General features: G+C 44.7%; 2 protein-coding genes across 2 annotated transcripts in view; both read left to right on the top strand.

Moving 5' to 3' along the window:
• Window positions 1-21,302, top strand: part of LOC129863295 (protocadherin Fat 3-like) — a 54,998-nt gene extending 33,696 nt beyond the window's left edge. The window contains exons 15-20 of the mRNA XM_055935183.1: window positions 8,281-8,645; window positions 15,175-15,328; window positions 16,201-16,308; window positions 17,232-17,415; window positions 19,155-19,375; window positions 19,475-21,302. Of these exons, the coding sequence (XP_055791158.1) occupies window positions 8,281-8,645; window positions 15,175-15,328; window positions 16,201-16,308; window positions 17,232-17,415; window positions 19,155-19,375; window positions 19,475-19,870 (1,428 nt within the window). The 3' untranslated portion in view covers window positions 19,871-21,302. The remainder of the gene's footprint in view (window positions 1-8,280; window positions 8,646-15,174; window positions 15,329-16,200; window positions 16,309-17,231; window positions 17,416-19,154; window positions 19,376-19,474) is intronic.
• Window positions 21,303-24,679: 3,377 nt separating this feature from the next.
• Window positions 24,680-26,659, top strand: part of LOC129863294 (protocadherin Fat 3-like) — a 116,262-nt gene continuing 114,282 nt past the window's right edge. Inside the window, exons 1-2 of the mRNA XM_055935181.1 lie at window positions 24,680-24,718; window positions 26,182-26,334. Coding sequence (XP_055791156.1) covers window positions 24,680-24,718; window positions 26,182-26,334 — 192 coding nt within the window. The remainder of the gene's footprint in view (window positions 24,719-26,181; window positions 26,335-26,659) is intronic.

Here is a 26,659-nt window from a genome sequence, read left to right as displayed (position 1 = left end):
GCACACGGACACCCACACTTCAGGTTGACTCAGTTTTTATCTATCTATCTATCTATCTATCTATCTATCTATCTATCTATCTATCTATCTATCTATCTATCTATCTATCTATCTATCTATTCTATTCAAGGGGCTTTATTGGCATGGGAAACATGTGTTAACATTGCCAAAGCAAGTGAGGTAGATAATATACAAAAGTCAAATAAACAATAAAAATGAACAGTAAACATTACACATACAGAAGTTTCAAAACAATAAAGACATTACAAATGTCATATTATATATATGCAGTGTTGTAACAATGTACAAATGGTTAAAGCACACAAGTTAAAATAAATAAACATAAATATGGGTTGTATTTACAATGATGTTTGTTCTTCACTGGTTGCCCTTTTCTGGTGGCAACAGGTCACAAATCTTGCTGCTGTGATGCACACTGTGGAATTTCACCCAGTAGATATGGGAGTTTATCAAAATTGGATTTGTTTTCGAATTCTTTGTGGATCTGTGTAATCTGAGGGAAATATGTCTCTCTAATATGGTCATACATTGGGCAGGAGGTTAGGAAGTGCAGCTCAGTTTCCACCTCATTTTGTTGGCAGTGAGCACATAGCCTGTCTTCTCTTGAGAGCCATGTCTGCCTACGGCGGCCTTTCTCAATAGCAAGGCTATGCTCACTGAGTCTGTACATAGTCAAAGCTTTCCTTAAGTTTGGGTCAGTCACAGTGGTTAGGTATTCTGCCACTGTATACTCTCTGTTTAGGGCCAAATAGCATTCTACTTTGCTCTGTTTTTTTGTTAATTCTTTCCAATGTGTCAAGTAATTATCTTTTTGTTTTCTCATGATTTGGTTGGGTCTAATTGTGCTGTTGTCCTGGGGCTCTGTGGGGTGTGTTTGTGTTTGTGAACAGAGCCCTAGGACCAGCTTGCTTAGGGGACTCTTCTCCAGGTTCATCTCTCTGTAGGTGATGGCTTTGTTATGGAAGGTTTGGGAATCGCTTCCTTTTAGGTGGTTGTAGAATTTAACGGCTCTTTTCTGGATTTTGATAATTAGTGGGTATCGGCCTAATTCTGCTCTGCATGCATTATTTGGTGTTCTACGTTGTACACGGAGGATATTTTTGCCGAATTCTGCATGCAGAGTCTCAATTTGGTGTTTGTCCCATTTTGTGAAATCTTGGTTGGTGAGCGGACCCCAGACCTCACAACCATAAAGGGCAATGGGCTCTATGACTGATTCAAGTATTTTTAGCCAGATCCTAATTGGTATGTTGAAATTTATGTTCCTTTTGATGGCATAGAATGCCCTTCTTGCCTTGTCTCTCAGATCGTTCACAGCTCTGTGGAAGCTACCTGTGGTGCTGATGTTTAGGCCGAGGTATGTATAGTTTTTTGTGTGCTCTAGGGCAACGCTGTCTAGATGGAATTTGTGGTCCTGGCGACTGGACCTTTTTTGGAACACCATTATTTTGGTCTTACTGAGATTTACTGTCAGGGCCCAGGTCTGACAGAATCTGTGCAGAAGATCTAGGTGCTGCTGTAGGCCCTCCTTGGTTGGTTGACAGAAGCACCAGATCATCAGCAAACAGTAGACATTTGACTTCGGATTCTAGTAGGGTGAGACCGGGTGCTGCAGACTGTTCTAGTGCCCGCGCCAATTCGTTGATATATATGTTGAAGAGGGTGGGGCTTAAGCTGCATCCCTGTCTCACCCCACGACCCTGTGTGAAGAAATGTGTGTGTTTTTTGCCAATTTTAACCGCACACTTGTTGTTTGTGTACATGGATTTTATGATGTCGTATGTTTTACCCCCAACACCACTTTCCATCAATTTGTATAGCAGACCCTCATGCCAAATTGAGTCAAAGGTTTTTTTGAAATCAACAAAGCATGAGAAGACTTTGCCTTTGTTTTGGTTTGTTTGGTTGTCAATTAGGGTGTGTAGGGTGAATACATGGTCTGTTGTACGGTAATTTGGTAAAAAGCCAATTTGACATTAGCTCAGTACATTGTTTTCATTGAGGAAATGTACGAGTCTGCTGTTAATGATAATGCAGAGTATTTTCCCAAGGTTACTGTTGACGCATATTCCACGGTAGTTATTGGGGTCAAATTTGTCTCCACTTTTGTGGATTGGGGTGATCAGTCCTTGGTTCCAAATATTGGGGAAGATGCCAGAGCTAAGGACGATGTTAAAGAGTTTTAATATAGCCAATTGGAATTTGTTGTCTGTATATTTGATCATTTCATTAAGGATACCATCAACACCACAGGCCTTTTTGGGTTGGAGGGTTTTTATTTTGTCCTGTAACTCATTCAAGGTAATTGGAGAATCCAGTGGGTTCTGGTAGTCTTTAATAGTTGATTCTAGGATTTGTATTTGATCATGTATATGTTTTTGCTCTTTATTCTTTGTTATAGAGCCAAAAAGATTGGAGAAGTGGTTTACCCATACATCTCCATTTTGGATAGATAATTCTTCGTGTTGTTGTTTGTTTAGTGTTTTCCAATTTTCCCAGAATTGGTTAGAGTCTATGGATTCTTCAATTACATTGAGCTGATTTCTGACGTGCTGTTCCTTTTTTTTCCGTAGTGTATTTCTGTATTGTTTTAGTGATTCACCATAGTGAAGGCGTAGACTCAGGTTTTCCGGGTCTCTATGTTTTTGGTTGGACAGGTTTCTCAATTTATTTCTTAGATTTTTGCATTCTTTATCAAACCATTTGTCATTGTTGTTCATTTTCTTCGGTTTTCTATTTGAGATTTTTAGATTTGATAGGGAAGCTGAGAGGTCAAATATACTGTTAAGATTTTCTACTGCCAAGTTTACACCTTCACTATTGCAGTGGAACGTTTTACCCAGGAAGTTGTCTAAAAGGGATTGAATTTGCTGTTGCCTAATTGTTTTTTGGTAGGTTTCCAAACTGCATTCCTTCCATCTATAGCATTTCTTAATGTTACTCAGTTCCTTTGGCTTTGATGCCTCATGATTGAGTATTGCTCTGTTCAAGTAGACTATGATTTTGCTGTGGTCTGATAGGGGTGTCAGTGGGCTGACTGTGAACGCTCTGAGAGACTCTGGGTTGAGGTCAGTGATAAAGTAGTCTACAGTGCTACTGCCAAGAGATGAGCTATAGGTGTACCTACCATAAGAGTCCCCTCGAAGCCTACCATTGACTATGTACATACCCAGCGTGCGACAGAGCTGCAGGAGTTGTGACCCGTTTTTGTTGGTTATGTTGTCATAGTTGTGCCTAGGTGGGCATATGGGGGAGGGAATGCTGTCACCTCCAGGTAGGTCTTTGTCCCCCTGTGTGCTGAGGGTGTCAGGTTCCTGGCATTTAGGTCGCCACAGACTAATACATGTCCCTGGGCCTGGAAATGATTGATTTCCCCCTCCAGGATGGAGAAGCTGTCTTCATTAAAGTATGGGGATTCTAGTGGGGGGATATAGGTAGCACACAGGAGGACATTTTTCTCTGTTAAGATAATTTCCTTTTGAATTTCTAGCCAAATGTAAAATGTTCCTGTTTTGATTAATTTAATGGAGTGAGTTAGGTCTGCTCTATACCAAATTAGCATTCTATCTATCTATCTATGTATCTATCTATGTATCTATCTATGTATCTATCTATGTATCTATCTATGTATCTATCTATCTATCTATCTATCTATTCAATTCAATTCAAGGGGCTTTATTGGCATGGGAAACATGTGTTAACATTGCCAAAGCAAGTGAGGTAGACAATACACAAAAGTGAAACAAAACGAATTAACAGTAAACATTACACATACAGAAGTTTCAAAACAATAAAGACATTACGAGTGTCATATTAAATATATACAGTGTTGTAACAATGTACAAATGGTTAAAGCACACAAGTTAAAATAAATAAGCATAAATATGGGTTGTATTTACAATGGTGTTTGTTTTTCACTGGTTGCCCTTTTCTTGTGGCAACAGGTCACAAATCTTGCTGCTGTGATGGCACACTGTGGAATTTCACCCAGTAGATATGGGAGTTTATCAAAATTGGATTTGTTTTCGAATTCTTTGTGGATCTGTGTGATCTGGGGGAAATATGTGTCTCTAATATGGTCATACATTGGGCAGGAGGTTAGGAAGTGCAGCTCGGTTTCCACCTCATTTTGTGGGCAGTGTGCACATAGCCTGTCTTCTCTTGAGAGCCATGTCTGCCTACGGCGGCCTTTCTCAATAGCAAGGCTATGCTCACTGAGTCTGTACATAGTCAAAGCTTTCCTTAAGTTTGGGTCAGTCACAGTGGTCAGGTATTCTGCCACTGTGTACTCTCTGTTTAGGGCCAAATAGCATTCTAGTTTGCTCTGTTTTTTTGTTAATTCTTTCCAATGTGTCAAGTAATTATCTTTTTGTTTTCTCATGATTTGGTTGGGTCTAATTGTGCTGTTGTCCTGGGGCTCTGTGGGGTGTGTTTGTGTTTGTGAACAGAGCCCTAGGACCAGCTTGCTTAGGGGACTCTTCTCCAGGTTCATCTCTCTGTAGGTGATGGCTTTGTTATGGAAGGTTTGGGAATCGCTTCCTTTTAGGTGGTTGTAGAATTTAACGGCTCTTTTCTGGATTTTGATAATTAGTGGGTATCGGCCTAATTCTGCTCTGCATGCATTATTTGGTGTTCTGCGTTGTACACGGAGGATATTTTTGCAGAATTCTGCATGCAGAGTCTCAATTATCTATCTATCTATCTATCTATCTATCTATGTATCTATGTGTTTATTTATTTGAGTAAAATATATCTTATGATGAGGTACCAGGGAGGGTAATGATGAGAGGAGACGTGTTTTAGGGGGCTAAACTTTGGTTTCTATACAATAAGAACATTCTTCACAGCAAATGCTATCTGACTGGGGGATACTCCTTTCTCAAATACCAGGCCTCACCGTTTGAGCCATTCCACACATCTCCTGTTTGTTATGTAGACTAAGAGGGTTGTATCTTTGCTTTATCTCTGTATGTCAGGTTGGGGTGTAGGGTTTGAGGAGGGCCTGAAGGTAGGGAGGGACAGCTCCTCTGGCTGCTCTGTAGGTAAGCACCATGGTCGTGTAGTGGATGGGTTGGGGTGTAGGATTTGAGCAGAGCCTGAAGGTAGGGAGGGACAGGTCCTCTGGCTGCTCTGTAGGTAAGCACCGTGGTCTAGTAGTGGATGTGAGCTTCGACTGGAAGCCAGTGGAGTGTCCGGAGGAGAGAACTTGGGAAGGTTGAACACCAGGTGGGCTTCTGCGTCCTGGATAAGTTGCAGATCTTTGATGGCACAAGCAGGACGCCCAGCCAACAGAGAGTTGCAGTAGTCCAGACAAGAGATGACAAGTGCCTGGATAAGAAATGGCGCTGCTTCCTGTGTGAGGTAGCATCGTACTCTAAGGATGTTGTAGACCCTAAACCTGCAGGAGCGAGTCACTGCTTTGATGTTTTCAGAGAACAACAGGGTGTTGTCCAGGGTCACGCCAAGGCTCCTTGATCTCTGGGAGGGGGACACTGTGGAGTTGTCAACCGCAATGGAGAGGTCTTTGAGCGGGCAGGCCTTCTCCGGAGGAAGAACAGCTTTCGTCTTGTTGAGATTGAGCTTCAGTTGGTGGGCCGACATCCATGCTGAGATATCTGCCAGCAGAGGCTTATGCCGCTACCTAGGTGTCAGAAGGGATGAAGAAGAAAAGTAGTTGAATATCAATCCTCATAGCAATGATAGGAGAGACCATGTGAGGATATGATGGAGCTGAGTGACTTGGTGTATAGAGAGAAGAGGACAGGTCCATCCTCATAGCAGTGATAGGAGAGGCCATGTGAGGATATGACAGAGCTGAGTGACTTGGTGTATAGAGAGAAGAGGAGAGGGATTAGAACTGAGCCCTGGGGGACACCAGTAGTGAGAGTATGTGCTGCAGACACAGATCCTCTCCACACCACCTGGTAGGAGTGACCTGCCAGGTAGGATGCAGTCCAAGAGCCTGAGACACCCAGCCCTGAGAGGGTCGAGAGGAGGATTTGATGGTTCAAGGTGTCAAAGGCAACGGATAGATCTGGGAGGATGAGAACAGAGGAGAGAGAGTCAGCTTTGACAGTGCTGAGAGCCTCCGTGACACAGAGAAGAGCACTCTCAGTTGAGTGACCTGTCTTGAAGCCTGTACTGGTTAGGGTCAAGAAGTTCATTCTGAGACACATAGCGAAAGAGTTGGTCAGAGACAGCACAGTCAAGTGTTTTGGAAAGAAAAGAAAGAAAGGATACCGGGTTCTGTAGTTTTTGATGTCAGATGAGTCGAGTGTTTGTTTCCTGAGGATGGGAGCAACTCGGGACATTTTGAAGTCAGAGGGGAAGCGGCAGGTGGTCAAGGATGAGTTGATGAGGAATGGAAGAAGGAATGGGAGAAGATCTCCAGAGATGGTCTGTAGAAGGTAGGAGGGGATGGTGTTCGAGCGGGCAGGTTTTCGGGGCAGCCGGACCTCACTTGTCACAGGATTTCATCTGGAGAGAGAGGGCAGAAAGATGTCAAGGCGTAGGGTAGTTCTGTGTGAGTGGGACCAGTGGACTCAATAAGCTGAGTGAATGGAGGATTAAGGAGGGAGGAGAAGGTGGAAAACTGTTATCTAGGATTAGAGGCTGAAGCTTGAAGCTTTAGAGTGAGAGAAAGTGGCTTTAGCAGAAGATACAGAGGAAGAGAAGGTAGAGAGGAAGTAGTGAAAGGATGATAGGTCCTCCGGAAGTTTCGTTTTCATACATTTTTGCTCAGCAGCCCGGTGCTCTGTTCTGTAAGCTCGCAATGAGTCACCCAGCCACGAAGCAGGAGGGGAGTGCCGAGCTGGGAGGAAAGGAGACAGTGCAGAAAGGGAGGAGAGCAGGGTTGAAGAGGCATAATCAGGACAAGGATTTAGCAGAAGGGAGAGATGATAGAATAGAAGAGGAGAGTAGGGTTGAAGAGGCAGAATCAGGACAAGGATTTAGCAGAAGGGAGAGATGATAGAATAGAAGAGGAGAGTAGGGTTGAAGAGGCAGAATCAGGACACGGATTTAGCAGAAGGGAGAGATGATAGAATAGAAGAGGAGAGTAGGGTTGAAGAGGCAGAATCAGGACACGGATTTAGCAGAAGGGAGAGATGATAGAATAGAAGAGGAGAGTAGGGTTGAAGGGTGAGTTGGAAAGAGGCAAGGAGGGGAAAGGGTGAGGTGGAAAGAGACAAGGAGGGGAAAGGGTGAGGTGGAAAGGAGGGGAAAGGGAGAGGTGGAAAGGAGGGGAAAGGGAGAGGTGGAAAGGAGGGGAAAGGGAGAGGTGGAAAGAGGCAAGGAGGGGAAAGGGAGAGGTGGAAAGAGGCAAGGAGGGGAAAGGGAGAGGTGGAAAGGAGGGGAAAGGGAGAGGTGGAAAGGAGGGGAAAGGGAGAGGTGAAAAGAGGCAAGGAGGGGAAAGGGAGAGTTGGAAAGGAGGGGAAAGGGAGAGGTGGAAAGGAGGGGAAAGGGAGAGGTGGAAAGGAGGGGAAAGGGAGAGGTGGAAAGGAGGGGAAAGGGAGAGGTGAAAAGGAGGGGAAAGGGAGAGGTGAAAAGAGGCAAGGAGGGGAAAGGGAGAGTTGGAAAGGAGGGGAAAGGGAGAGGTGGAAAGGAGGGGAAAGGGAGAGGTGGAAAGAGGCAAGGAGGGGAAAGGGAGAGGTAGAAAGAAATGAAACGAAGGCAGACGTCAGGAGGTTGAAGTTGCTAATCATGAAGAGCGCCGAGCCGTCGTCAAGGAAATAAGCTTATCAAGGTGACAAGTTAATTGAGGAACTCTCTAAGGGCTGGTGGGTGATCGATGACGACAACTGAAACATGAAACCACTGAATGTAATGTCATTGTTACGCTCGTCGTTTGAATGAGGAGACCAACGTGCAGCGTAGTAGGCGAACATCTTACTTTTATTCAAATGAACACCGAAAAACAAAACAAAACCGGAACGTAAAGTTCTGCAGTCTACACAGCAACTAGACAAAATCAAGATCCCACACACTATTGTGGGGAAAAAAAGGCTGCCTAAGTATGATCCCCAATCAGAGACAACGATAGACAGCTCCCTCTGATTGGGAACCATACCAGGCCAACATAGAAATACAACATAGATTGCCCACTCTAGTCACACCCTGACCAAACCAAATAGAGAATAAAAAGGCTCTCTAAGGTCAGGGCGTGACAGTAATAATATAAATACATCTAACCCAGGTCAGCATGGCTCGATAACAATAACGTTGACCACTTTACTAAATGACATATATCTCTTCCCCCAGGTGTTGGCGTTGGACAGTGACTCGGAGCGTAACTCGTTGGTCCGTTACCAGATCCTGTCAGACGTCTACAGCAGTACCGACTTCTTCCACATCGATAGCAGCAGCGGACTGATCCTCACCGCGCGTATGCTCGACTACGAAACCATGCAACAATACACCTTCATCGTCAGGGCAACCGACAGCGGCGACCCTGCCCTCAGCAGCGAGGTCAATGTCGTGGTTTTGGTTACAGACGCCAACGACAACCCTCCTTCTTTCAGCCAATCGCTGTACGAAGTGTACTTGAGCGAGCTGGCCCCCAGGGGACAGTTTGTGACCTGCGTCCAGGCCTCTGATGCTGACAGCTGTGATGCAAATAGACTCAGGTATAAGGCCACAAAAAAATATTACAATACAGTTGACCCCCCCCCCAGCAAACAGGGGACGTCCAGGGGACTATGACACAATCGTCTGACGTTCCGGGGATGTCCTAACAACAAATGTTTGTTTGCAGGGTAGTTTGATAGTTATTTTGTCTTTCCGAATCTGTGACGCAGGGGCCCCAAGGAGTATTAATACTGCTCATGTGGGGTGGAGGGACCCCCAGGAGTATTAATACTACTGATGTGGTCTGTCTCCTTCTGGTCTGTGTTCTCCTGGTCTGTGTCCTCCTGGTCTGTGTCCTCCTGGTCTGTGTCCTCCTGGTCTGTGTTCTCCTGGTCTGTGTTCTCCTGATCTGTGTCCTCCTGGTCTGTGTCCTCCTGGTCTGTGTCCTCCTGGTCTGTGTCCTCCTGGTCTGTGTCCTCCTGGTCTGTGTTCTCCTGGTCTGTGTTCTCCTGGTCTGTGTTCTCCTGGTCTGTCTCCTTCTGGTCTGTGTCCTTCTGGTCTGTGTCCTCCTGGTCTGTGTCCTCCTGGTCTGTGTTCTCCTGGTCTGTGTTCTCCTGGTCTGTGTTCTCCTGGTCTGTGTCCTCCTGGTCTGTGTCCTCCTGGTCTGTGTCCTCCTGGTCTGTGTTCTCCTGGTCTGTGTCTGGTCTGTGTTCTCCTGGTCTGTGTTCTCCTGGTCTGTGTCCTCCTGGTCTGTGTCCTTCTGGTCTGTGTCCTCCTGGTCTGTGTTCTCCTGGTCTGTGTTCTCCTGGTCTGTGTTCTCCTGGTCTGTGTCCTCCTGGTCTGTGTTCTCCTGGTCTGTGTTCTCCTGGTCTGTGTTCTCCTGGTCTGTGTTCTCCTGGTCTGTGTCCTCCTGGTCTGTGTTCTCCTGGTCTGTGTTCTCCTGGTCTGTCTCCTCCTGGTCTGTGTCCTCCTGGTCTGTGTTCTCCTGGTCTGTGTCCTCCTGGTCTGTGTCCTCCTGGTTTGTGTCCTCCTGGTCTGTGTCCTCCTGGTCTGTGTCCTTCTGGTCTGTGTCCTCCTGGTCTGTGTCCTCCTGGTCTGTGTAGTATGTGAGGATGATGTGGATGCTGAAAGCGTAAATTGGGGTTAAGACAGGTATACAATTTTCCTAGATATATGTTGCTAGGTAACGTTATCATGATGTCTCTAGGTAATTGAATGAACACATCTCTTGATGCTCCTGGACACATCATCAGTGATGTAACCTGGGGTCATGGGGTGTTTTGGGTCTTACAACATCAGACACCCTCGCCCAGGTGACCCAGCCGAGGTTGATCAGACACCAACTTGTGTCCAGGTGGCATTATGCTGCTCCCCATGGATCTCCTCTCTTGATACAGAGCCATCTTGATGCTTTTTCAGCTGCCTCTATGGTGTTGCTGCTGGCTCTCCTCTTCGCTCCATTGATGCCGAGTGTGCTGTCGGCTCTGTAGAGGATTGCCCAGAAAAAACCTCTGCAGCCTACCTCAAAAGGCATGCACCTTCCAACCCTGCTTCCGGCAGTCAATGAGCAGTCCCTCGTATTTGCCGCCATTGTCTCATATGCCTCCTCCAGACAATCTTCCCAAGGCACTGTCAGCTCCAGAATAATGATGGTCTTTGTGGACTCTGAGACCAAGGTGATATCTGGTCTCAGGGTTGTCTTGACAATATCAATCACATGTATTTATAAAGCCCTTTTTTTTTTTACATCAGCCGATGTCACAAAGTGCTGACAATATTCTGCGGGAAGCTGTTTCTCCAGGTCTGCTGTCAGCTGCTAGTCCTGAGCAGTAACTAGGATCCCTGCTTGCTGTCAGCTGCCAGTCCTGAGCAGTAACTAGGATCCCTGCTTGCTGTCAGCTGCCAGTACTGAGCAGTAACTAGGATCCCTGCTTGCCGTCAGCTGCCAGTCCTGAGCAGTAGCTAGGATCCCTGCTCACTGTCAGCTGCCAGTCCTGAGCAGTAACTAGGATCCCTGCTCACTGTCAGCTGCCAGTCCTGAGCAGTAACTAGGATCCCTGCTCACTGTCAGCTGCCAGTCCTGAGCAGTAACTAGGATCCCTGCTCACTGTCAGCTGCCAGTCCTGAGCAGTAACTAGGATCCCTGCTCACTGTCAGCTGCCAGTCCTGAGCAGTAACTAGGATCCCTGCTCGCTGTCAGCTGCCAGTCCTGAGCAGTAACTAGGATCCCTGCTTGCTGTCAGCTGCCAGTCCTGAGCAGTAACTAGGATCCCTGCTGGTGGGTTAGATTTGAAGCCTGGCTGCTCTCGAGCTTGAACGAAAGTGATTCCAGTGCAGATTGCTTCAGATTGCTTCTGATTCCAGTGCAGATTGCTTCAGATTGCTTCTGATTCCAGTGCAGATTGCTTCAGATTGCTTCTGATTCCAGTGCAGATTGCTTCAGATTGCTTCTGATTCCAGTGCAGATTGCTTCAGATTGCTTCTGATTCCAGTGCAGATTGCTTCAGATTGCTTCTGATTCCAGTGCAGATTGCTTCAGATTGCTTCTGATTCCAGTGCAGATTGCTTATTTCTTATTGCCGATTGCTGTGCAGTATAGCTTCTGCGGTGCTCCTGAGAACCGTGTCATGGCGCCAGTGATAACAGCCCCTTGCCAGAGCTTTAGGACAACAACCTAAAAGGTGTTCCAGTGTCCCTGTCTTGGAGCATAGCGAGCATGCAGGAGTTTCCACTTTGCCCCCAGCAGAACAGGTTTGGTGAGCTGGGTAGGACATCATACACCGCCTGGATCAGGAACTTAATGCAGTGTGGTTCTGCCTGCCAGAGGTCAGTCCACAAGACTTTCCTGTCCACCGCCTGCTCTCACCTCATCTAGGCTCACTTGTTGTCTCCCGTCCCACTGCTCTGTTGGACCTCTCCTCTTCCACAGCTGTTATCACCTCCTCCTGAACCAACCTGCATCTATCCTTCCCCTTGGGAGTGTCGTACCGGGGATTGAGAAGGTTCCCAGACTGGCTCTTCCCTTAGTCTCCCACCAGAACACTGTGGTGTAGCCGAAACTCAGCCTGCAGCACGTCTTCCTCTGTTCTCTACTTCCTCCCTGTATTGACCACAATCCTCCCTTGGTCTACCTCTGGGTCGCTCCACTCCCTGTATTGACCACAATCCTCCCTTGGTCTACCTTTTGGTCTCTCCACTCCCTGTATTGACCACTATCCTCCATTGGGCCACCTCTGGGTCGCTCCACTCTCTGTATTGACCACTATCCTCCCTTGGGCCACCTCTGGGTCGCTCCACTCCCTGTAATGTATCACTATCCTCCCTTGGTCCACCTCTGGGTCGCTCCACTCCCTGTATTGACCACTATTAACCTCCCTTGGTCCACATCTGGGTTGCTCCACTCTCTGTATTGACCACTATCCTCCCTTGGTCTACCTCTGGGTCGCTACACTCCCTGTATTGACCACTATCCTCCCTTGGTCCACCTCTGGATCGCTCCACTCCCTGTATTGACCACTATTAACCTCCCTTGGTCCACCTCTGGGTTGCTCCACTCTCTGTATTGACCACTATCCTCCCTTGGTCTACCTCTGGGTCGCTCCACTCCCTGTATTGACCACTATCCACCCTTGGTCCACCTCTGGGTCTCTACACTCCCTGTATTGACCACTATCCACCCTTGGTCCACCTCTGGGTCTCTCCACTCCCTGTAATGTATCACTTCCCTGGCCCGAGTCACCTTGATCTTACAGGGACTTCAGCGGCTGTTTGTTGCTGTTTCCATAGAGGGTGATGCTGCTCAGTCTCCTAGGCAATCCCAGCCACCTTCAGAGATAGCTGTTGACCTTCCTCTCCAAGTCCTCGACAGTGGAGACCGGGACGTCGTAGATGAGTAGACTATCGTCGGGAGGATGCCACGCCTTGAACTTGCCAAACTTGCCAGACAGTCCTGACTGGTCAACCGCTCTCAGCCAGCTCTCCAGTTCAAGTACTTTTGGAATGGCCTCCCTTTTGCACCGATGTGTCGATGTAGCCATTCTTAGAGAGTAAATCTACAAGCAACCTCGCTACAATGCTGAAGAAAATCTTCCCTTCATCATTTAGCAATGTGATCCTGAATTGGCCGATTCTCTTGGACTCTTCTTCCTTTGAGATCCAAACTCTTTTGGCGAATCTCCACTGTTGTGCAACCTTTCCTCTCCTCCAGATGACCTTCAGGATCTTCCAGAGCCGCTTGACTAACAGAAGGGCAGTACTTGTAGACCTTGTACGAGACTTCGATTGGTCCAGGAACTGAGCTAGACCTTCTTCACAACGTCCTGTATTTCTTTCAGGAGTGGCTCCCTGTTGTCGAACTCTTGTGACTGGTGCTATCAATATGTTACACTGACCCAACTCCTGTTCCTTGTCGGGGTCACCGTACGTGTTGTGGATGTGCTGGCCGATCTCCTCTTTGGAACAAGCCAAGTTCCCACTGTGCTTCTACTCTAGTAGCTGCCTTTGTGAAGCCAAAGGGATTTTGGCTATGAAGCCAGTTCGCTTCTTGGCTCTTTCTTTCCACCGTCTTTCAGCCCTACGCAGAGTCAAGAGCTTCTTTCTCAGGATGCTCAATAGCTCTGTTAAGGTCATTACTCCTGAATCTGAATGGTTTGTCCTCGGGGTTTCGCCTGCTAAATAAGTTATGTTATACCCACAGACATGATTCAAACAGTTTTAGAAACTTCAGAATGTTTTCTATCCAAATCTACTAATAATATGCATACCTTATCTCCTGGCGATGAGTAACTGGCAGTTGAATTTGGGTATGCTTTTCATCCAAACGTGAAAATGCTGCCCCCTACCCTAGAGAAGTTAAGGTTGGTCGTTGCTCCTGACTGGTGCTGAATTCTTTTCTTTTTTTTTCTTCTTTTTTTTAAACATTTTATCCCATTTTCTCCCCAATTTTTCGTGGTATCCAATCGCTAGTAATTACTATCTTGTCTCATCGCTACAACTCCCGTACGGGCTCAGGAGAGACGAAGGTCGAAAGCCATGCGTCCTCCGAAGCACAACCCAACCAGCCGCACTGCTTCTTAACACAGCGCGCCTCCAACCCGGAAGCCAGCCGCACCAATGTGTCGGAGGAAACACCGTGTACCTGGCCCCCTTGGTTAGCGCGCACTGCGCCCGGCCCGCCACAGGAGTCGCTGGAGCGCGATGAGACAAGGATATCCCTACCGGCCAAACCCTCCCTAACCCGGACGACGCTATGCCAATTGTGCGTTGCCCCTCGGACCTCGGACCTCCCGGGCGCGGCCGGCTGCGACAGAGCCTGGGCGCGAACCCAGAGACTCTGGTGGCGCAGTTAGCACTGCGATGCAGTGCCCTAGACCACTGCGCCACCCGGGAGGCCCGGTGCTGAATTCTTGAGGACCCTTCAGTTTGATCTTGTGGATTTTTGGCAGGTCTCTAGTTCATCGGGATGTACGTTGTTCTGGCAGGCCTCTGCTCTACTGCCCCAAACATTTCTACTATTAGGATGACTAAAAATGCAGTAACACTTTTACTTGACACCCAGCATCATAACACGTTACGACACGGTCATAACCATATCATAATAGCTCACCTGTTTTGAAATATATTGTGTTCTTTTATGGCTGGTTATGACACCTACATAAGAGTGTCAAAACTCACATTTAGTCCGTTGTTGCTGTTGTCGTAATGAAGTCATGGTTTTTTTTCATCATATTTTAAATAACTTGTAGAAAATACACTGTATGACACTGTCATGAAGAATTATGACCATCATATAAGCCAGAGAGGCCTATCGCGTACTTGTCCTTGTGTCAGTCATCAGTCACATAGAGGGTGTCTAGTCCTGCTCCTGCTCTCTGCTCCTACATTCATCCCAGTCATCAGTCACATAGACGGTGTCTGGTCCTGCTCCTACATTCATCCCAGTCATCAGTCACATAGACGGTGTCTGGTCCTGCTCCTACATTCATCCCAGTCATCAGTCACATAGAGGGTGTCTAGTCCTGCTCCTACATTCATCCCAGTCATCAGTCACATAGACGGTGTCTAGTCCTGCTCCTACATTCATCCCAGTCATCAGTCACATAGACGGTGTCTGGTCCTGCTCCTACATTCATCCCAGTCATCAGTCACATAGAGGGAGTCTGGTCCTGCTCCTACATTCATCCCAGTCATCAGCAACAGAGCACTGGGGCAGGTGCATGTCTGACATCAATGTGTACGCCATTACAATGAGAATTTAATATGGTCAATTTGAGAAATGTTTATATAACATAAACGAGAAGGCTATGGTGGAATGGAATGTTTTACCTTGTGTGGTAGGTTTTGTGGGTTGTGACACTCTTATGTAGGTATCATAACCAGCCATAGAATAAACACAATATACAGTATGTCACAACAGGCCTAAATATATGTCATGACATAATTTGATCATATGACATAACATGTTATGACTGTGGGTGTAAAGTGTTACCCAGATTGCTTCTGTGATGGTCTCGACAACCTGGTACAGGGCTAATCTCTATATTACATTGACAGTATTTTGCTTCTGTGTTATAACGTTATCCCATCCAGGTACAATATCCTGTCCGGTGATGAGCGGACAATGTTTATGATGGACACAGAGACGGGGTTGATATCTCTGTCCAATCAGAGAAGACAGGGGATGAGGGCTTCCTTGAGGCTCAACGTGTCTGTGTCCGACGGGGTCTTCACCAACACCGCTGAGGTTTGAAGATTTAGAATTATTTTATTTCTTTGTTATTTTTCCAATAGGGTAATAATAATAGAGTAATAAAACTAATAGAATAATAATACTAACATAGCGATAAGAATAGCAAATAAAATAATAATAATAGAGCAATACTAATAATAATATTAATTATAATAACAGAGTAATAATAATAGAGTAATACTACTAATAATAATCTGAATTATAATAACAGAATAATAATAATAGAGTAATACTACTAATAATAATAGAGTCAAAATAATAATAGGCTGATAATAATAATAATACTATTAAGAATAATATTATTTATATTAATAATTATAATAATTATAATTATAATAATACTATTAATACTTTAATAATTAATAATAATAATTTGATAATAATATTAGTAATAATAATAATAGGGTACTATTCATATTAATATTAATAATAATAATGTGATAATAATATTAATTATAATAATAATATTAATACTTTAATAATTAATAATAATAATTTGATAATACTATTTGTAATAATGATAATAATATGGTCATATTCATATGCATATTAATAATAATAATAATAATAATAATAATAATAGGGTACTATTCATATTAATATTATTAATAATAATAATGTGATAATAATATTAATTATAATAATAATATTAATACTTTAATAATTAATAATAATAATTTGATAATAATATTAGTAGTAGTAATAATAATATGGTAATATTCATATTCATATTAATAATAATAATATAATAGAGTAATAATTGTATATTATTGTTTTATATTGTTATCTGGTGAGTGTGTTGGGGGCAAGCCTGTGTAGAGAACTATGATACAGGTATATGATAATGATGAATATGATGTTCCCAGGTCAATGTGTATGTGCTGGGAGCGAACCTCTACAGCCCAGTATTCAGCCAGAGGTTCTACCTGGCGGAGACCAGAGAGAATACACCTGCTGGATCCAGAGTCATACAGGTGAGAGCTAACACTGACACTAACTTCTACAGGTGAGAGGTAACACTGACACTAACTTCTACAGGTGAGAGGTAACACTGACACTAACTTCTACAGGTGAGAGGTAACACTGACACTAACTTCTACAGGTGAGAGGTAACACTGACACTAACGTCTACAGGTGAGAGGTAACACTGACACTAACTTATACAGGTGAGAGCTAACACTGACACTAACTTCTACAGGTGAGAGGTAACACTGACACTAACTTCTACAGGTGAGAGCTAACACTGACACTAACTTCTACAGGTGAGAGGTAACACTGACACTAACTTCTACAGGTGAGAGGTAACACTGACACTAACTTCTACAGGTGAGAGCTAACACTGACACTAACTTCTACAGGTGTGAGGTAACATTGACACTAACTTCTACAGGTGAGAGGTAACACTGACACTAACTTCTACAGGTGAGAGGTAACACTGACACTAACTTCTACAGGTGAGAGGTAACCTGTATGCTTACTATAGAATTCAAATATCTCCCATGATTTCCAATCTGCCATGATTTCATATCTGCTATGATTTCATATCTGCTATGATTTCATATCTGACAGGATTTCATATCTGTCATGATTTCATATCTGCCATGATTTCCAATCTGCCATGATTTCATATCTGCCATGATTTCATATCTGTCAGGATTTCATATCTGCCATGATTTCATATCTGCCATGATTTCATATCTGCCATGATTTCTTTATAAAACTGAATGGATGATATAGTGTTAACTGCTGGTGTATTCTTGTTTGAGTAAAGAATTCAAATGAAAGAGATGATCACAGAATTATAATCTAGTGTTGATTGTGTCAATACTAATCAATCAATAAACCAACCAGCCAATCAACCGACTAATCAATCAATAAATCGTGACTCTCCCTCCAGGTGCGTGCTACGGATGAGGACTCAGGTCTGTTTGGTCAGGTGACCTTCACGTTCATCAACGACTTGGGGAAGAGTAAGTTCAGCATCGACGCTAAAGGCCTCATCACCACCGCACAGAAACTAGACCGTGAAAACCCTAGCAACAAGGATATAGTCCTCACCGTCATGGCCCTTGATGGAGGAGGTACAGAGAGGGGGAGGGTATGTGTTTGGGGGGAGGGGGTGGGTGTATGTTTGTGTGTTTGTTTGTTTGTGAAATGCCAGTATAGTTTTTAATGGTCCTTCGAGCCGGGTGGTTTCATCAATCATCAGTAGAGCATCAATGATCAATGTATCAATAACACATTCAGCATCCACAACATAACACTGTTACTATCGTGTCTACAACACTGGTACTAATATGTCTATAACACAACACTGTTACTATCATCTCGATAACACTGGTACTATCATGTCTATAACACTGTTACTATCATGTCTATAACACTGTTACTATCCTGTCTATAACAGTGGTACTATCATGTCTATAACACTACTATCATGTCTATAACACTGTTACTATCATGTCTATAACACTGTTACTATCCTGTCTATAACACTGGTACTATCCTGTCTATAACACTGGTACTATCCTGTCTATAACACTGGTACTATCCTGTCTATAACACTGGTACTATCCTGTCTATAACACTGGTACTATCCTGTCTATAACACTGGTACTATCCTGTCTATAACACTGGTACTATCCTGTCTATAACACTGGTACTATCCTGTCTATAACACTGCTATCATGTCTATAACACTGCTATCATGTCTATAACACTGGTACTATCATGTCTATAACACTGGTACTATCATGTCTATAACACTGTTACTATCCTGTCTATAACACTGGTACTATCCTGTCTATAACACTGTTACTATCATGTCTATAACACTGGTACTATCCTGTCTATAACACTGTTACTATCATCTCTATAACACTGGTACTATCATGTCTATAACACTGGTACTATCATGTCTATAACACTGTTACTATCATGTCTATAACACTGGTACTATCATGTCTATTACACACCACTGTTACTATCCTGTCTATAACACTGGTACTATCATGTCTATAACACTGGTACTATCATGTATATAACACTGGTACTATCATGTCTATAACACTGGTACTATCATGTCTATAACACTGTTACTATCATGTCTATAACACTGGTACTATCCTGTCTATAACACTGGTACTATCATGTCTATAACACTGGTACTATCATGTCTATAACACTCTTACTATCATGTCTATAACACTACTATCATGTCTATAACACTGTTACTATCATGTCTATAACACTGTTACTATCCTGTCCATAACACTGGTACTATCATGTCTATAACACTGGTACTATCATGTCTATAACACTGGTACTATCATGTCTATAACACTGTTACTATCCTGTCTATAACACTGGTACTATCCTGTCTATAACACTGGTACTATCATGTATATAACACTGGTACTATCATGTCTATAACACTGGTACTATCATGTCTATAACACTGGTACTATCCTGTCTATAACACTTGTACTATCCTGTCTATAACACTTGTACTATCCTGTCTACTACACTGTTACTATCCTGTCTATAACACTGTTACTATCCTGTCTACTACACTGTTACTATCCTGTCTATAACACTGGTACTATCATGTATATAACACTGTTACTATCCTGTCTACTACACTGTTACTATCCTGTCTATAACACTGGTACTAGCATGTCTATAACACTCTTACTATCATGTCTATAACACTACTATCATGTCTATAACACTGGTACTATCCTGTCTATAACACTGTTACTATCATCTCTATAACACTGGTACTATCATGTCTATAACACTGTCACTACCGTGTTTCCAGGTCGTGCAGCGTTCTGTACGGTCCGTGTGGTGTTAACTGATGAGAATGACAACGCTCCTCGGTTCAGGGCGGTGGAGTATCGTATGAGCATCAGGTCCAATGTGGCTAAAGGATCCTTGGTTACCCAGATCCAGGCCTCAGACCTTGACGCTGGCCCCAATGGACGGGTCATCTATTCCCTGTACAGCGAGGCCCGCCTGCCCCTGGTTGACGTACTGGAGGTGGGTTGAGGCGGGGGGGCTGTGTGAGGGGTGGGGGGGGGGTCGGGTCTTTGAGAAGCACACAACCTGTTTGACAACTGTTCTTCTTTTCTTCACCAGGTGGAGCGGGACAGCGGTTGGATGGTGACCAAAGGATCTCTTCTCCATCTCCAAGGAACCATCCTATCCTTCTTTGTCAAGGCTACAGACCGTGGCACCCCGGCCAAACATTCTCTGGTCTCAGCCTTCATCCATGTCCTCCCCCCGGACGCCCTGGTCCCCTCCTTCACCCAGCCTCAGTACTCCTTCACCATACCAGAGGACACGCCGGTGGGCACGGTCCTGGGAAACATATACCTGGCCCCAGGGCAGACTGGGGCTTACACCGCTGTGGGGGGAGAGACTCCCGACAGCAACCAGGAAAGAACAGCTCAGATTTTCAATATTATTTATAATATATGTTATACAGTGCCATTCTTAAAGTATTCAGACCCCTTGACTTTTTCCACATTTTGATACAATACAGTCTTATTGTAAAATGTATTACATTGTTTTTTTTTACTTTCATCAATCTACACACAATACCCCATAATGACAAAGCAAAAATAGGTTTGTATTTTCTTTTGCAAAATTGTAAAAAAAAATATAAAAAAAATATGAAATCTTACATTTACATAAGTATTCAGACCCTTTACTCAGTACTTTGTTGAAGCTCCTTTGGCAGTAAGTACCTCCTTGTCTTCTTGGGTATGACACTACAAGCTTGGCACGCCTGTATTTGGGTTTCTCCCATTCTTCTCTGCAGATCCTCTCAAGCTCTGTCAGGTTGGATGGGGAGCGTCGCTGCACAGCTATTTTCAGGTCTCCCTGGAGATGTTAGATCGTGTTGAAGTCTCTGGCTGAGCCACTCAAGGACATTCAGAGACTTGTCCCGAAGCTACTCCTGCATTTTCTTGGCTGTGTGCTTAGGTTCGTTGTCCTGTTGGAAGGTGAACCTTCGTCCCAGTGTGAGGTCCTGAGTGCTCTGGAGCAGGTTTTCATCAAGGCTCTCTCTGTACTTTGCTCTGGTCATCTTTTCCTCGATCCTGACTATTCTCCCAGTCCCTGCCGCTGAAAATATCTCCAAAGCATGATGCTGCCACCCATATGCTTCACCCTAGGGATGGTGCCAGGTTTCCTCCAGACGTGACGCTTGGCATTCAGACCAAACTATTCAATCTTGGTTTCAACAGACCAGAGAATCTTGTTTCTCATGGTCTGAAAGTCTTTAGGTGCCTTTTGGCAAACTCCAAGCGGGCTGTCATGTGCCTTTTTCTGAGGAGTGGCTTCCTTCTGGCCACTCTACCATAAAGGCCTGATTAGTGGAGTGCTACAGAGATGGTTGTCCTTCTGGAAGTTTCTTCCATCTCCACAAAGGAACTCTAGAGCTCTGTCAGAGTGACCATCAGGTTCTTGGTCACCTCCCTGACCAAGGCCCTTCTCCCCCGATTGCTCAGTTTGGCTGGGCGCCCAGCTCTGGGAAGAGTCTTGGTGGTTCCAAACTTCTTCCATTTAAGAATGATGGAGGCCACTGTGTTCTTGGGGACCTTCACTGCTGCAGATGTTTTGGTGCCCTTCCCCAGATCTGTGCCTCGACAGAATCCTGTCTTGGAGCTCTACGGACAATTCCTTCAACTTCATGGCTTGGTTTTTGCTCTGACATGCACTGTCAACTGTGGGACCTTTTATTGACAGGTGTGTGCCTTTCCAAATCATATCCAATCAATTTAATTCACCATGTGGACTCCAATCCAGTTGTAGAAACATCTCAAGAATGGTCAATGAAAACAGGATGCACGTGAGCTCAATATTGAGTCTCATTGCAAAGATGTCTAAAAACCTGTTTTCGCTTCGTCGTTATGGAATATTGTGTGTAGATTGCTGAGGATTTTTTTTATTTAATCAATTTTAGAATAAGGCTGTAACGTAACAAAAAGTGGAAAAAGTCAAGGGGTCTGAATACTTTCCGAAGGCGCTGTAACTAGCTGACTTTACGTAGCTAACGTTAGCTTTCTTGTACAAAGTCCAGCAGCTAACGTTAGCCCCTGTAGCTAGCTAACACCAGTCAGCTGAATGTTATTTAGATAACAAACAGGCAATGAAAGGTACAGAGCCTTCAGAAAGTATTCATACCCCTTGAATTATTCCACATGTTGTTGTATTACAACCTGAATTCAAAATGGATTAAATAAATGTTTTTTTCTCACCCATTTACTCACAATACCCCTATATATATATATATATATATATATATATATATATATAATAATAAACAATACCCCTATATATATATATATATATATAATAATAATAATAAACAATACCCCTATAATGACCAAGATACAATAATAATACAATAATAAATAATACCCCTATAATGACCAAGTTAAAACGTGCTTTTAGAAATGTTTATGATGTACAGAAATATCTCATTTACATAAGTATTCACACCCCTGAGTCAATACTATGTAGAAGCACGTTTGGCAGTGATGACAGCTCCGAGTCTTTCTGGGTAAGTCTCTAAGAGCTTTCCACACCTGGATTGTGCAACATTTGCTGGAATTTTTTTCCATAAATTATCCAAGCTCTGTCAGATTGGTTGTTGATCATTGTTAAACCACCATTTTCAGGATTGCCATAGATTTTTCATGTCAAAACTGTAACTCGGCCACTCAGGAACATTCACTGTCTTCTTGGTAAGCAACTCCAGTATAGATTTGGACTCATGTTTTAGGTTTTGTCCTGCTGAAAGGTGAATTCATCTCCCAGTGTCTGGTGGAATGCAGAGTGAAGCAGGTTTCTTTTAGGATTTTGCCTGTTCTTCCATTTGTTTTTATCCTGAAAAACTCCCAGTCCTTAACGATAACAAGCATACCCATAACATGATGCAGCCACCACTATGCTTGAAAATATGGAGAGTGGTACTCAGTAATGTGTTGTATTTGATTTTCCCCAAACAAAACACTTTGTATTTCAGGACAACAACTTAATTGATGTCCTCAAATCAAATCACATGTATTTATAAAGTCCTTCTTATATCAGCTGATATCTCAAAGTGCTGTACAGAAACTCAGCCTAAAACCCCAAACAGCAAGCAATGCAGGTGTAGAAGCACAGTGGTTAGGATAAACTCCCTAGAAAGGCCAGAACCTAGGAAGAAACCTAGAGAGGAACCAGGCTATGAGGGGTGGCCAGTCCTCTTCTGGCTGTGCTGGATGGACCATCTCTATGGGCTTGTTGATGTCCTCCTCCCACTGGACCGTATCTATGGGCTTGTTGATGTCCTCCTCCCACTGGACCATCTCTATGGGCTTGTTGACGTCCTCCTCCCACTGGACCATCTCTATGGGCTTGTTGATGTCCTCCTCCCTCTGGACCATCTCTATAGGCTTGTTGACGTCCTCCTCCCTCTGGACCATCTCTATGGGCTTGTTGATGTCCTCCCACTGGACCATCTCTATGGGCTTGTTGATGTCCTCCTCTCTCTGGACCATCTCTATGGGCTTGTTGATGTCCTCCTCCCACTGGACCGTCTCTATGGGCTTGTTGATGTCCTCCTCCCACTGGACCATCTCTATGGGCTTGTTGATGTCCTCCTCCCACTGGACCATCTCCATGGGCTTGTTGATGTCCTCCTCCCTCTGGACCATCTCTATGGGCTTGTTGATGTTCTCCTCCCTCTGGACCATCTCTATGGGCTTGTTGATGTCCTCCTCCCACTGGACCATCTCCATGGGCTTGTTGATGTCCTCCTCCCTCTGGACCATCTCTATGGGATTGTTGATGTCCTCCTCCCTCTGGACCATCTCTATGGGCTTGTTGATGTCCTCCTCTCTCTGGACCATCTCTATGGGCTTGTTGATGTCCTCCTCCCACTGGACCATCTCTATGGGCTTGTTGATGTCCTCCTCTCTCTGGACCATCTCTATGGGCTTGTTGATGTCCTCCTCCAACTGGACCATCTCTACGGGCTTGTTGATGTCCTCCTCTCTCTGGACCATCTCTATGGGCTTGTTGATGTCCTACCCCCACTGGACCATCTCTATGGGCTTGTTGATGTCCTCCCACTGGACCATCTCTATGGGCTTGTTGATGTCCTCCTCCCTCTGGACCATCTCTATGGGCTTGTTGATGTCCTCCTCCCTCTGGACCATCTCTATGGGCTTGTTGATGTCCTCCTCCCTCTGGACCATCTCTATGGGCTTGTTGATGTCCTCCTCCCACTGGACCATCTCTACGGGCTTGTTGATGTCCTCCTCCCACTGGACCATCTCTATGGGCTTATTGATGTCCTCCTCCCACTGGACCATCTCTATGGGCTTGTTTTTGTCCTCCTCCCACAGGACCATCTCTATGGGCTTGTTGATGTCCTCCTCCCACTGGACCATCTCTACGGGTTTGTTGATGTCCTCCTCCCTCTGGACCATCTCTATGGGCTTGTTGATGTCCTCCTCCCACTGGACCATCTCTATGGGCTTGTTGATGTCCTCCTCCCTCTGGACCATCTCTATGGGCTTGTTGATGTCCTCCTCCCTCTGGACCATCTCTATCGGCTTGTTGATGTCCTCCTCTCTCTGGACCATCTCTATGGGCTTGTTGATGTCCTCCCACTGGACCATCTCTATGGGCTTGTTGATGTCCTCCCACTGGACCATCTCTATGGGCTTGTTGATGTCCTCCTCCCTCTGGACCATCTCTATGGGCTTGTTGATGTCCTCCTCCCTCTGGACCATCTCTATGGGCTTGTTGATGTCCTCCTCCCTCTGGACCATCTCTATGGGCTTGTTGATGTCCTCCTCCCACTGGACCATCTCTATGGGCTTGTTGATGTCCTCCTCCCACTGGACCATCTCTACGGGCTTGTTGATGTCCTCCTCCCTCTGGACCATCTCTATGGGCTTGTTGATGTCCTCCTCCCACTGGACCATCTCTATGGGCTTGTTGATGTCCTCCTCCCACTGGAGCATCCAACTCCTCCCACTGTGTGATGTCAGAGTAGACCACCGTTGTCCCGGGGAACATTCAGATGACTTCCTCTAAATCAGCTCTCATCTGATGAACCCAGGCCTGTCCCCACCGAGGTGGGTGACTATGATGTCAGAAGGCCCTATGATGTCAGAAGGCCCTATGATGTCAGAAGGCCCTATGATGTCAGAAGGCCCTATGATGTCAGAACAACATAGAGCAGTTCCACCCCACTGTATTCCTCGCTCTCCGAGCCACCTAAACTGACTGTAGTCAAAGGAGATGTTGTGATGCTTTCTTCTCCGACCAGTGGATCCACGAATGTCCAACAAGCCACACAGTCTTCATGCTGACGATCGAGTAAATGCCCGGACGCCCGCGGAAAAAAAAGTCTGCCAAATGTATTAGTAGTTATAGATGTGGAATGAATAGAATTGTATTACAATTGAAAAAGTTCATACGCAGATTCCTTTCTTGCTCCTGTTTCAGTGAAGCTTTAAACATACAATTTAGACTTTTGCTATGACAATAAATCATTTTCTGTATGTTTTTCATTTACAGCCAACATCCCCATTGAAGGACCAATCTGTTCTACCTGTTGCATTTCTATGTGTTTGAGCGTGTAAGGCGTTATCTTCAAAACAAGACATGATCTCAAGAACAAGATCAATCGGGCTGAAACGAGACACTCACAATTCACCACATGGCAGTTTCTGGTCATTGCTGTTAGCCAGAATCACGATAACACATGGTATTCTGCCCCGTTGAAGTCTGCACTTCGTTTTCGTGACATTGTCAGCTAACCCGTCTATTTTATTATTGGGCGGTTGTATTGTCAATCGTCGTGCACTCTCCGGTGTTATCCTGTTGTGTTATGCAGGATTCTGCTCTGAGAGGATCTCCTGTCAGACTTTCACTCTTTCCTATTTGATCTTTCTTTGGTTAATTTACTTTTACGTTTCACTTTTATTGCTGTGTTATGTTGTATAATAATGTTGTACCTTACGGTGTAAAAAAACAACAAAAAAGCAGTTTTAAATGAGAAGTAAACATTGATCTAAAGCCAAAAAAGAAAGGAAATTCACATGAGCACCACAATGCCTATTCCACCCATGCTCTACCAAGGTTTTACAGCACCACAATGTCTATCCACCCATGCTCTACCAAGGTTTTACAGCACCAAAATGGCTACTCCACCCATGCTCTACCAAGGTTTTACAGCACCAAAATGGCTACTCCACCCATGCTCTACCAAGGTTTTACAGCACCAAAATGGCTACTCCACCCATGCTCTACCAAGGTTTTACAGCACCACAATGCCTACTTCACCCATGCTCTACCAAGGTTTTACAGCACCACAATGTCTACTTCACCCATGCTCTACCAAGGTTTTACAGCACCACAATGCCTACTTCACCCATGCTCTACCAAGGTTTTACAGTACCACAATGCCTACTCCACCCATGCTCTACCAAGGTTTTACAGCATCACAATGTCTACTTCACCCATGCTCTACCAAGGTTTTACAGCACACAGCTTTGACTACAGTAGCCATGTTGGTCTATCATCCTGCAAATAATGTATAGGCAGGTTGCGTAGGATTCAAACCTTCTCAAATATCCTAATTCATACTCTACGCAGATTCCTTTCTTGAGGAGGTATTCCCTCTTTTTCTGGCCTTCAGACCCATGTCTACTTCTCACTTAAAAACATAGTTTTGTTGTTTCTAATACATTTTAATACAGTTTATAATGCATTATAATACATTTTGTTATGAGCTTGTATGACATCATAATGATCCTGCCTTTGTGTTTCTCTTACAGGGAGGTACGTTCCTGGTGGAGAGAGAGACGGGTCTGGTCCGGCTGACCAATCCTCTGGACTATGAACTGATCAGCATCTACAGGTTTAAAGTCTCAGCTACGACTCGACGAGACCTCATAGAGTCCATCTCTACTGTCGACGTGGAGGTGAAGGTGAGGAATTGACGTGTGTGTGTGTGTGTCTGTCTCCACTATGACACGGCGAGACCTCATAGAGTCCATCTCTACTGTCAAAGGTGAGGAATGATGTGTGTGTGTGTGTGTGTGTGTGTGTGTGTGTGTGTGTGTGTGTGTGTGTGTGTGTGTGTGTGTGTGTGTGTGTGTGTGTGTGTGTGTGTGTGTGTGTGTGTGTGTGTGTGTGTGTGTGTGTGTGTGTGTGTGTGTGTGGCAGGACTGTAGAATAACATATTCAACATGTGGAGGTAGGGTTTCTACCCTTTCCAAAGAGTTTAATTCAGTTTACTTAACCCTCCTCTTC

Source organism: Salvelinus fontinalis, chromosome 10, assembly GCF_029448725.1.
Source record: "Salvelinus fontinalis isolate EN_2023a chromosome 10, ASM2944872v1, whole genome shotgun sequence".
Taxonomy (NCBI): domain Eukaryota; kingdom Metazoa; phylum Chordata; class Actinopteri; order Salmoniformes; family Salmonidae; genus Salvelinus; species Salvelinus fontinalis.
This window is presented reverse-complemented; position numbering and strand designations above follow the sequence as displayed.